Source organism: Chiloscyllium punctatum, chromosome 2 (genome assembly GCF_047496795.1).
Source record: "Chiloscyllium punctatum isolate Juve2018m chromosome 2, sChiPun1.3, whole genome shotgun sequence".
Lineage (NCBI taxonomy): Eukaryota > Metazoa > Chordata > Chondrichthyes > Orectolobiformes > Hemiscylliidae > Chiloscyllium > Chiloscyllium punctatum.
In genome coordinates, this window is record NC_092740.1 from 93,838,644 (window position 1) to 93,851,703 (window position 13,060).

A 13,060-nucleotide genomic window follows, 5' to 3' on the forward strand; every position below is an offset into this window, starting at 1 on the left:
TTAAAAATACCTTCGAAAAAGTAACCAACCACATTTATAACCATGTTTAAAATCTCTACATAAATAAAAATCAAATACCTCTCTTGGTAATTTTAAATAAATACAATTTCCAAAATAATTAAAAGATCCCATAACACCACTGGTGTTTTGGCAGTTTCAAAAGCGTTTTTTAAAAGAAATCCTACTTTTAAAATAGTGGTACCAAAACAAAGTTTTGTATGCATGTTGTGAAAAGGTCTGGCAATCAAACCTTTGAGACTTTAGGTACAACAAGAGTTAAACTTCACATTTTATTTGCTCATTTTTATCATCATCTTAATAAGGCCCCTTGTTACGTCTTGCTAATTCGGTCTTTCTTCAAGTCTCTTTCAGTCTGTATGTCAAAACTATCCACCCATCCAACTATTCTCCTCTTCTGTTTTTACTTTTAATTCCTCCTTCGACTGAGCCAAGGCAAGGTGGTCAAGTATTTATTTCCAATGTCCATAATTGACTAAATTTCTCTCTCCAACTAGATATAGCAAACTTTTAGATTCATTTACCCGAATTCTTGGACCAATCCATTATATCATCTCGCTGATTCTGAATGCCCTTTACCATACTCAGATTTCAAGACCTGACATTTTCCACTCATGTGCTTTTTTCAGGATAAAACAGTAGTTGTACTGGATGTTTTTCAGATTCATGCTGATGTTTTTGGACTTCCAGGACCCATATTAAATAATGGATCATGCCTCTTTCTATAGTTAATATAACCTGGATTTAGTATTTATCCTCAAGCCAACATACTGGGCAATTTTATCATAATTCTTCCACTCTTGACATTTGTACTGCCATTTAAGCCATAACATTTTTGGTTGCCTTAGATCCATCAGTTAGTCTGACATTAATGGTAAAGAATTTTTTGGGAAAAATTCTGAAGGACAAGATTGACCAATATTTGCAAAGGCAAGAATTGATCAGATATAGTCAGCACCAATTTGTCAGAGGGATGTCCAGTCTGACTAATGTAATTGAGCTTTTTTCCTTTCAAAAGGTGATTGAATATATTGTTGAGAGTAGTGCAGTTGATGTGGTTTACATGGCCTTACTGAAGTCCATTGACAAGGTCCCACATGGAAGGTCGGTTCAAACACTTTGTTTTTGGGTAAAACAATCTTAAAATAACCAGTGAGAAAAAAAGATTTTTCGATGTATGAACATTCTTCATCTATCCAATACATAACCCGAATACTAAAATCAAATTACACAATGAAATTAACTCAAACATGTTGGTTTTTCCCATAAACAGTGTAATTTACTCATTTATTTCTTGGTTCTTTTTTATGGCTTTTCCAATGCAAACCGTATTGAAATCCAATGCACGGTTTCCAGCAAAAGATACAAAGTTACTGGTCACACAAGGAAACAGTTTTTTTTTAAAGTCCACAATGAAAAGATCCAGGATTTAGAAACATTTTCTGCACTTGACTATGTGTATGAACTGTTTCTGCTCATTTTGAAACTTTGTTTCAAATAAAATCCAAAAATAGACATGAATATGTGGAGGTTTAACATATTATAAACAGAAGATACATATTATGTACCTCAAAGGGTACTCACTGTAACAATCTAGTTCCTGGAGGTAGCTCAAATGCTATAATACACCCCTGGATTCATGTTTAAAAAGAATAATTGGCCAAAATTAAATCCCATTATTTGAAACGCACTAATATCAATTTCAAAGTTCACATAATGAAATAAAATTGCATGTTTAGTCGTTTATTTAATTAAACAGTTAAAAATCTTTAAGTTATAAAATCTTGACTTGGATATGCCATAACGATTCAGTTCATTTCTTCTCAAGGGAATCGCGATGCCATCAGAACCTTACAACGAATTACATGTTTTCTCTTACAGCAGACTGAGGAAGCTGTACGAGGAGTCTCTGGCTGCTCCCAATTTCCAAAGACAGCAGTTGCTTTGGAAATCTGGGATTAAGTATACAGATGTCATGTCCTGCTTGAATGTATAGTGCCTCTCAATGCAATACATGTTAATTTTTCTATGCTACCATTGCTTTCTTTGCCTCCAATTTGATTATATAAGATAATCTATCAAGTGCCCTCTTTCTATGTTGAAAGAGGCAAGTTCTGGATGTAGGTTTGCTAACTGAGCTGCAAGGTTTGTTTTCAGACATTTCGTCACCATACTAGGTCACATCTTCAGTCAGCCTCCAGATGATAGCCCACTTTCTATTTATATGTTTGGGTTTCCTTGGGTTACCCAAGGAAGGCTCACTGAGGATGTTACCTAGTATGGTGACAAAACATCTGAAAAACAAACCTTCCAGCTTAGTGAGCAAACCTACATCCAGAACCTCAAACTGAGCCACAAATCTTGTTAAAAAGACAAAGTTCTTCATTCATTTTTTTTCTTCTAACTCCAGGCCTTTGTCACCAGCAATCATAGTTCCTCCCTGTGCAGTCCTCAACATCTTTCTTACATTTGACAAATTGACGTTTACTTTGGATTGTAAAATGGAAATAATCACACAGCAGTATAGTACAAGAAGAAATAAAAGAAAGCTTATTACTGGAAGGATACAGAGAAAATTTCAGATTCTATCAGAACCAAACAGATCTCCACCCTTCAGGCACTCTGCCTGTATTCCTGATGAAGGACTTTTGCCTGAAACGTTGATTTTCCTGCTCCTCTGATGTTGCCTGAACTGCTGTGCTTTTCCAGCACCACTCTAATGCAGAATCTGGTTTCCAGCATCTGCAGTCATTGTATTTACCTCATTCTCTGTAAGGTATAATTCCGTGGATATGCTTGACTAGTCTGTGAGACAGCTCTCCAAATTTTGGAACTAGCCCTCAGCTATTAGTAAAGAGAACATTGCAGGGTTGACAGAGCTGTTTCTGCTGTTGTCTTTTCCAGTGCCAGCATCAATGCCAGACGGTCTGCCTGGTCTCATTTCTTTGTTGAGACTGTAGCAATTGTTATTACAGAGTGGCTTGTTAGGCCATTTCAGAGGGCATTTGAGAATCATCCACATTGCTATGCAGCTGGGGTCACATGTTGCCCGGATAAGGTGGGGATGGTAAATTTCCTTCCCAGAAGGACATTAGTAAGCATTGTACAGATTAATTGTGCTGAGGTAGAAGATCAGCCATAACCTCACTAAATAGTGGTCTGGGTTCAAAGCACTGACTGGTCTACTCCTGCACCTCTTTTTTTTTTTATATATATACTTTCATGTCAGGTGAACATGATAACCATTACACTACACAACACTGTGATGCTTATAAGTCTAGGAGTTATTGAAAGACAAATGTTTCAATCATGGATTCTGAAAGCAGTGTTTGAACTTCACGTTGAAATTCCACATACAATAATAAGTACAACATTTTTACCATTCAGCCTCCAGAGCTGGGTAGGAGTACCCAGAACCATATTATCTACCAACTGAGCTAGCCATGCTCTATACAGTGTTGGTTTAATGTCTCAATCTTTTTCACCCAAGTTTGTGGTGTTTCAGCTTGTGAAGTATGTTATCATGGGACTTGAAAGATGGCAAGAAATGGATGTAGGTTTGCTCGCTGAGCTGGAAGGTTTGTTTTGAGACATTTCATCACCATACTATGTAACATAATCAGTGAGCCTCTGGTGAAGCACTGGTGGTATAGTCCGCTTTTTATTTGTGTTTAGGTTTCCTTGGGTTGGTGACATCATTTCCTGTGGTGGTGTCATTTCCTGTTCTTTTTCTCAGTAGGTGACAAATGGGATACAAGTCAGTGTTTGCTGATAGAGTTCTGGTTGGAGTGCCATGCTTCTAGGAATTCTCATTAATATCTTTACATACAGATGAGGAAGGACACCACTTCGACTGGGAAAAACACATTTATCCTAGGGCAAGCCAAACAGAGACACGCACGAGAATTCCTAGAAGCATGGCATTCCAACCGGAACTCTATTGACAATCACCATTGACTTGGATCCCATCAACAAAACATTATCAACAAAATATTCTTGTTTAGATTTACCGCTCATCTAGCTTGTGTATAATTTCTGCTTCCACAGGAAGCACCAACATAGCAGATACTGTATTCCACGAGCCTTCAAGTTTGACAAGAATGAATGGCTTTCCTGGGGGTGAAAAATGTCATTTAGAGTGACTGATGTAATTTCTTGCATTTTCCTTCAGATTTGCAGCCTAATAAAGGCCATGACATCAGTGACTCTTGATGGGCAGAAACTGCATTGAAACTCAGGAAGGAGTTCCACTGGGGGAGATGATCGAAGAATCTTTGCAATGATCCTCCCTGTGCAAGACAGGGAGCGTAGGGAGTGTAGTTCGCCAATTATGACTTGTCTCCTTTCTTGAATACAGTTTTGATGACAGTGATCTTCAGATTTCTTGTTGTTATGCACTAATCTTCCAAAATGAAGGACACAAGATTGTGCAGTCATGCCAGGAGTTTCAGAATTTTAGCAGGGATGCCATCAACCCAAGGAATTTTCAAAGAGACAAAAAAAACTGCAGATAATGGAACCCAAAGTGGACAACAGAAGGCTGGAAGAATACAGCAAGCCAGGCAGCATCAGGAGCTAGAGAAGTCAACATTTCGGATTGAGACCCTTCATCAGGACTTGAGGGAGGCAGAGAATTTCTTCAAAGTGGCAGGCATCCTTTGAAGAGACTTCGCAGTGGTATAAATTTGGTTAAAGACAAAAAAAACTGCAGATGTTGGAATCCAAAGTAGACAAATAGGAGGCTGGAAGAACCACACAGCAAGCCAGAGCACATCAGGAGCTGAAGAAATTGATGTTTTGGCTTGATACCATTCATCAGGTCTGTTCTTTAGCTGTCGGATGGCTTTTGTTTTTCAAAAAAGAAAGCATCTTACAGTTCTGAAAAAGTCATGCCAGACTCAAATCATTAACTGTGTTTCTCTCTCCACACATGCTGCCATACCTGGTGAGTTTCTCCAGCATTCTCAGTATTTGTTTCAACTTTGTCTTTTTAGCAACCAATCAGTGGCTTTAACTGTTGATGCACTCTTAAGTTTGTACTCTCTGTTCCTTCCAGACATATTCTGGTAATCATTACCCACTTGCTAACCTGCCTTATTATCTTATTATTTCCCTCCAATTTATCACATCTCCTCTCATTTGATCCCTTTCTCCTACTTAGTTTAAAGCCCTCTCTACCATCATGGTTATATCACTCACTAAAAAAACTGGTCCCAGCCCAAATCAGGCACAGACCATCCCACGGATACAGATTCCAGTTTACACAGTAACGCATAAATTGAACCCCACTTTTCCCACACTAGTGTTGAGCCATATACTAATCTCTCCAGTTTTATTTATCCTTATTTACCAGATGCCAAGTTGCTCATAGCCCAGGCACAAGTCAGGAGTGGATGAGTACAACTCCAACCACATTCAAGAAACGAGACCCCATCCAGGACAAAACAGCTCACTTGATTGGCACCAGATGCACAAGCATTCACTCCTTCCAATCAGGAGTAGTGTGTACTTATCTACAAGAAGCACTGCAGAAATTCAGCAAAGATCTTTAGACACCATCTTCCAACCACATGGCTACTTTCATCTAGAAGAACGTGGACAGCAGATTCATAGCAACACCACCACCTGCAAATTCCCCTCCAAGCCACTCCCCATCCCAACTTGGAAATATATCAACATTCCTTCACTGTTGCCGGGTCAAAATCCTGCGATCCCCTCCTGAAGGGCATTGTGGGTCTATCCGTAGCATAGGAACTGCAGCAGTTCAAGGAGGCATTTCACTACCACTTTCTCAAGGACATATGAGGGACGAGTAATAAGTGCTGGCCAGCAAGTAACACACGTCCCAAAGGCAAATAAATATATAGAAATACGGCAAGTAACTTTGTACATAAAATTGAACTCTTGGAAAAATAATTTATAGCAATATAAACAGGTTTAATATCTTTCACAAGGCAGGTTGTAAGGTACGTATTAAATTCCGCATCTGATCATATGCAATACTGGACGCAATCTAACCCGTGCATCACCAACACAAATCCAATTCGATTGCCCTACATTGGATAGATTATTGATCGTACAACAATGAAGAGTTATGGGGATAGGGCAGGAAAGTGAACGAGACGAATGTTGGATCGACCATGATTCTACTAAATGGCGGCTCAGGCTCGAGGGGCCAAACGGCCTTCTTTTATTTCTTATTTATGGCCTTACTAAACGACGATCCTGTCCTCAATATTAAAAACATAATTCCGAAGACCATCCTTCATAGATTGCACAGATATTAATGCAAAGCGCAAGAGTAAAAGTAATTCATCCACGGAATACATTTAGTGCAATTCTCTGATCGATCAGGAATCAGAGATACAAAAGGCCAGAAACCAAGAGCAAACAAAAGCTTTCCTTTTCTAATGGCTGAATAACTATAAAATAATGGCCCACAATGCTGACCAACTTTACGATCTATAACAATGCAAAATAAAATTAACTCTTTTTATCTCCACGGATGCAACCAGAACTGGTCTTTACCAGCACTTTGTTTTTGTCACTGCCCCCAAGGTGGGCACTCCTAGACTGTGAATATACTAAAAACTGGTATGCGCAGCTAAAGTGGATTTAGAATTTAAAATAAGAACAAAGATGCAAAGTGGTAAACAATGACAGCGTCCAATCGCAAAGTGTCTACAAAAAATTATTTTAATGCCAAGTTGCCAGCATCAACAGATGGAAACCCTCGTTCGTGAAACGTTCACTGAATAAGAAACTCAACAACGTTAATCAGCATGCATGTGAATGAAACTCAGGATCCACTGCACAAGGAGAAGGTTGGACAATCCCAATGTTCTAACATTTAGTATCTATGGAAATACTGGTCATCAGCTCACTCAGCGATGTAGCTTGATGTTGCCAACACACTTACTTTCATTGGCAGGGAAGCGCCTTACAAGTTGTTAAAGGCGCTTTACACTCGTAGTCTCTTTCTCTCCTGCTGATCTCGATGGATGAGTAATGTTCTCACAGACTCCATTAACGCCCAGGTAAAGACTGTGGTAGTAATTAAAGCCATCAACCATCTGGCTTTTCCAGTTCTCCCTTCCCTCTTCTCCCCGCTGCAGGGGAGAATTCAGTTACAGGAAATGGTCAAATTCACATCCCGCAGCTCGAGACAGTCCTCGCGACAGTTCTCAGCCGACCCTCCGCCGTCACTGGGGCTGATGGGATTTGTAGTTCCGGAGGGTCCGTCCAGATATGGTATGGATGCTGTTCTCTTCCCTGTCGGGACTACAGTTCCCGAAAAGCGAAGTGCGGCGGTCGCCGTACGGCGAAAGGAGTGGGATGAACTCAAAGTATGGTTTTCGCTAACCTGGTCACGGTGATGTACTGACGGCTGCTTCACTCTCGAGGTAAGGGGAAAGGATGAAACGCCGTAATCAGTAGTCATTCGGTTAGACATGCTTCGACCCGCGTACCTCAAAAAAATCATGCAAGGAAATTTGAGCAGTTGGTGACATTTTCATGCATTTTCAATTTTACACGTAAGGCCTCTGCAATGGAGTAGTGATTGTATAAGCGTGATTTAAATAAGGCCATTAAATATAGGAACAGATGTTTCTCAACCCCATTCTCTTGCCTTCTCCTTATAATCTTTGATTCCCTAACTAATCGAAAACTTTGCTATCTCTGTCTTAAACACATTCAATGATTTTCTCTCCATAACCTTCTGCGACAATGAGATTCACAGATTCACCACTTTCTGGCTGAAGAAATTACACCTCAACTCAGTTCAAATGGCCATTCCTTCACTCTGAGGCTGTGCCCTCGGCTCACAATTTCTCCAGACGCAGAAACGTTTTCTTCATGTACACTTTATCCGGGCTCGTCAGTATTTTATAAGCTCACACCCCCATCCTTCTAACTCCATCGAGTACATATTCAGAGTCCTCCACCACTTCTCATAGTAACAAGCCCTTCACCTCCACGGCCATTCTTGTAAGCTTCCTCTAGCGTGGAGGGGACCCAACATTTCCTTCCTTAGATACAAGACTCAAAACTGCTCACAATATTCCAAATGCAGACTGACCACAGCCTGAGTAGTACATCTTGCTCATGTATTCTAGTCCTCTTGAAATGAATGGTAACATCTAAATTTCCTACCTAACTGCCAACTGAACCTGCATGTTAAACTTAAGATACTCCTGAACGAGATTTCTGAAGCTTGCCCTATTTAGAAAATAGAGAGATAAAAACAATGACTGCAGCTGTTGGAAACCAGATTCTGGATTAGTGGTGCTGGAAGAGCACAGCAGTTCAGGCAGCATCCAAGGAGCTGCGAAATCGACGTTTCGGGCAAAAGCCCTTCATCAGGAATAAAGGCAGTGAGCCTGAAGCGTGGAGACATAAGCTAGAGGAGGGTGGGGGTGGGGAGAAAGTAGCATAGAGTACAGTGGGGGGGGGGGGGGGGAGGGGATGAAGGTGATAGGTCAGGGAGGAGAGGGTGGAGTGGATAGGTGGAAAAGAAGATAGGCAGGTAGGACAAGTCCGGACAAGTCATGGGGACAGTGCTGAGCTGGAAGTTTGGAACTAGGGTGAGGTGGGGGAAGGCGAAATGAGGAAACTGTTGAAGTCCACATTGATGCCCTGGGGTTGAAGTGTTCCGAGGCGGAAGATGAGGCGTTCTTCCTCTAGGCGTCTGGTGGTGAGGGAGCAGCGGTGAAGGAGGCCCAGGACCTCCATGTCCTCGGCAGTGTGGGAGGGGGAGTTGAAATGTTGGGCCACGGGGCAGTGTGGTTGATTGGTGCTGGTGTCCCGGAGATGTTCCCTAAAGCGCTCTGCTAGGAGGCGCCCATTCTCCCCAATGTAGGGGAGACCGCATCGGGAGCAACGGATACAATAAATGATATTAGTGGACATGCAAGTAAAACTTTGGATGTGGAAGGCTCCTTTAGGGCCTTGGATAGAGGTGAGGGAGGAGGTGTGGCCACAGGTTTTACAGTTTCTGTGGTGGCAGGGGAAAGTGCCAGGATGGGAGGGTGGTTTGTAGGGGGGGTGTGGACCTGACCAGGTAGTCGCGGAGGGAACGGTCTTTGCGGAAGGCGGAAAGGGGTGGGGAGGGAAATATATCCCTGGTGGTGGGGTCTGTTTGGAGGTGGCGGAAATGTCGGCGAATGATTTGGCTTATGCGAAGGTTGGTAGGGTGGAAAGTGAGCACCAGGGGCGTTCTGTCCTTGTTACGGTTGGAGGGGTGGAGTCTGAGGGCGGAGGAGCAGGATGTAGACGAGATGCGTTGGAGGGTATCTTTAACCACGTGGGAAGGGAAATTGCGGTCTCGAAAGGAGGAGGCCATCTGGTGTGTTCTGTGAACCCCACCCCTCCAACCGTAACAAGGACAGAACGCCCCTGGTGCTCACTTTCCACCCTACCAACCTTCGCATAAACCAAATCATCCGCCGACATTTCTGCCACCTCCAAACAGACCCCACCACCAGGGATATATTTCCCTCCCCACGCCTTTCCGCCTTCCGCAAAGACCGTTCCCTCCGCGACTACCTGGTCAGGTCCACACCCCCCCCCCCTACAAACCACCCTCCCATCCTGGCACTTTCCCCTGCCACCACAGAAACTGTAAAACCTGTAGCCACACCTCCTCCCTCACCTCTATCTAAGGCCCTAAAGGAGCCTTCCACATCCAAAGTTTTACTTGCACGTCCACTAATATCATTTATTGTATCCGTTGCTCCCGATGCGGTCTCCCCTACATTGGGGAGAATAGGCGCCTCCTAGCAGAGCGCTTTAGGGAACATCTCCGGGACACCAGCACCAATTAACCACATCGCCCTGTGGCCCAACATTTCAACTCCCCTCCCACTCTGCCGAAGACATGGAGGTCCTGGGCCTCCTTCGCCGCTGCTCCCTCACCACCAGACGCCTGGAGGAAGAACGCCTCATCTTCCGCCTCGGAACACTTCAACGCCAGGGCATCAATGTGGACTTCAACAGTTTCCTCATTTCCCCTTCCCCCACCTCACCCTAGTTCCAAACTTCCAGCTCAGCACTGTCCCCATGACTTGTCCGGACTTGTCCTACCTGCCTATCTTCTTTTCCACCTATCAACTCCACCCTCCCCTCCCTGACCTATCACCTTCATCCCCTCACCCACTGTACTCTATGCTACTTTCTCCCCACCCCCACCCTCCTCTAGCTTATCTCTCCACGCTTTAGGCTCACTGCCTTTATTCCTGATGAAGGGCTTTTGCCCGAAACGTCAATTTCGAAGCTCCTTGGATGCTGCCTGAACCCCGATTTAGAAAGTGAATAAACTCTCACTTTCCCACATTATATTCCATCTGCCACTTCATTGCCCACTCTCTTAGCCTGTCCAAATCCTTCAGTAGCCTCCCTGCTTCCTACTTGTCCCCCACCCAACCTATTTTTGTGTAATCTGCAAACTGAGCAACAATGCCGTCAGTTCCTCCTTCCAGATCCAGAATGTATATTGTGATTACTTATGGTTCCAACACCGACCCGTGTGGAACTCCACATGTCACTGGCTACCATCCTGAAATAAACCCTTTATCTACATTCTCTGCTCTCTGCTCTGTCCATGTCAGTACCTTGCTTCTAACACCATGAGCTGTTGTAGGAGAGTCTTCTTTGCCAAAGATAGAGGATAATATCATTGCACCAAAAAAGCTCCACTATAGATGTTACTATATATGAATTTTTCAGACCAAATTTGTTTAAAGTGTCATTGTCATTCTGCAAGATTCGAACACGAGTTTATAAATAATACATTTAGTATGGATTGCTTAACAGACAGGTTAGGAATAAACAAATCACTTCTGGCATGGCAAGTTGTAACTGGCAATGTTTTTAAGTGTTAAATGTATATTATCTGTTGTATTATAATGCTTAAGGTTCGGGATAAGTGACTCCCTCACAAACTGGCTTTTTTAAAGAGAATATTAATTGCTAAATGGTGAGATGAGATGTCATTGCTCATCCTGATACTATTATTATAGTCTGGACTCTGGAAGAGGAAAAAAGTAATAGAATCCAGGGAAGACAACATTTTTAATTTGATTTGTTGCAGACTTTATTGGGAGAAGGGAAAAACAAGGGCCGTTAATGGTCACAAGTTCTGCAGTGGGGAGGGAGTGGGAAGCCATCTTCGTCTGTTGGCAGTATGTGCTTGTTGCATTTTCATGAAGCCTGTTACGTAGAGGTGGTGGGGAGAAAAGAAGGAGGAGATTGAAAGATTGCAAAATGTGCCTGTCCACTCCCCATTATCTGGTTTGAGGCACACAGAACTATGTGGGTGAAATCTTTTTTCTCATTGTGGTGGTGTTGGGCTGGGCAAGTGTGATTTCAGGTGTGCTGGATGAAGACATCTCCTCCCCCTATCATGAAGATCAGAGATAATTTTGAGAAATTGCATCCTTCCAGCTTATCAATTCTCTTTCTGCCTAGCAAAAGACCTATGTACCACATGTCTTAACATTTTCTATTTTACTAGAATGTTGTGTCTACTGCTGTAATTAATAAAATGACAGTATTTTCTCCATAATCGTTGATACTGTCCCTGGAGGTCTCAGGAAAACTGTTGAAAGCCTTTGTTACTACTGAGCGCTATAGTGAAGTCAAATCTTTGTGTCGAGTCTTCCAGTCAGCAGGAACCATAAAAATGTCGTCTGCAGGAGAGTCTAATCTATCTTATATGGTTTGATCTCTGTAGTTACCATGGTCACCAAAGCATCTTTGGATGAAGACGACATTGGCTGGGGGCTTGGCATCTCAGAAAAGATGGAAAAAAGTAATGCAAACTGGGTTGACATCACCAAGCAATTCAAAGATTGCTGTAAAGGTAAATTTTTCAATATTTTGAGCAATTTTCTTAATATCATGTAAAGCTGGTAGAAGCAAGGTCCTTGAATATTTTTATGGCAGAGGTTGCTAGATTCTTGTTAAGAAAGAGGTGAAAGATTATCAGAAGTAGGTGGGAATGTGCATTTGAGGTTGTAATCTGGTCAGCCACAATCCTGTTGAATGATAGTGTAGGCTTAAGGGGTTGAATGGACGAGATCTGCTCCTAATTTGTTTGTAAATTGAGAGTGTCCTGTAATCCACGAAGTGAGTAAATATATTGGGTTTTTTTCCCAACAGCAGAACTTCTTCCGAATTTATACTTATGTCTTTGCCTGTTCTTTTTGTCATCCAAAAACTTATTTTTTGGGTGTCTTTGGAATGTGAGCATCACTAACAAGATGAACAGTAATTAGTCATTATTAATAGTCCTCAAAGTGATGGTGAACCACACTGCCTTTTACCTCTACAATCTGTAAATACACCAAACTGTTTCAGATTTTGACCTAACAACAGTTAAGGAATCGCAATAGTTCCATATCCAAATGATTTGCAACTTGGGGAGAAAGTTGCAGCGATAATGTTCCCGAATGTTTGTTGTCCTTGTCCTTCAAATTAGTTGATAACAGTGGATGCTTATCAGTTCAAGGATATGCCTACACAGGATTGTGGCTATCTGCCGTGGCTGCAAGTAACTGATAAGTCACACGTATAAGTGATAAGTCATAATGCACACATCTTTGGACGTCTGGAGCAGAACATGCCATGAGATAGTGGGATCTAGGGTGCAAAATTTGCTTCTTTTCTTTCCTTCTCTGCAGCTGTTGTGTTTCCATCAATTGTGTGTTTATATCAAAGCATGATGAAGTTTGATAGACAAGTTTTTGCAGTTTTAAATGTTTGGCAGCGAACTCCTTCCAGCCATTAATATCAATGCTGCAGCACTTAAGGGAGAGCTTCAGAATGTCATTGAAGTGTTTCCTTTGTGTTCCCCTGTAATGATGGCTATTTGAGAGTCAGATCTGTAACTAAAACACTGTTACCTTGAAGGCTATGGATCAGTTGCGTAAAAGTGTTCAGCTGATGCAAACATGATGAGCTGAATGGCCTCTTTCTGTGCTGTAATTTTTTTTTATATAGTTCTGGAATACAATGAATAGATATTTATCAGCCATCTGGGCAC

At 42.2% G+C, this 13,060-nt stretch overlaps 2 protein-coding genes across 3 annotated transcripts in view; one reads left to right on the forward strand and one right to left on the reverse strand.

The window, feature by feature from the left end:
• agtpbp1 (ATP/GTP binding carboxypeptidase 1) overlaps positions 1-7,162 on the reverse strand; it is a 338,830-nt gene extending 331,668 nt beyond the window's left edge. Inside the window, exon 1 of the mRNA XM_072585860.1 lies at positions 6,938-7,162. The gene's annotated coding sequence lies outside the window, so the exon portion shown is untranslated. The remainder of the gene's footprint in view (positions 1-6,937) is intronic.
• Positions 5,775-13,060, forward strand: part of naa35 (N-alpha-acetyltransferase 35, NatC auxiliary subunit) — an 80,178-nt gene continuing 72,892 nt past the window's right edge. The window contains exons 1-2 of one of the 2 annotated variants that reach the window (XM_072585864.1): positions 5,775-5,869; positions 11,750-11,878. In XM_072585864.1, the coding sequence (XP_072441965.1) occupies positions 11,755-11,878 (124 nt within the window). In that variant the 5' untranslated portion in view covers positions 5,775-5,869; positions 11,750-11,754. Of the gene's footprint in view, positions 5,870-7,324; positions 7,422-11,749; positions 11,879-13,060 lie in introns of those variants that run through there. The other variant, XM_072585863.1, reaches the window with a different exon arrangement.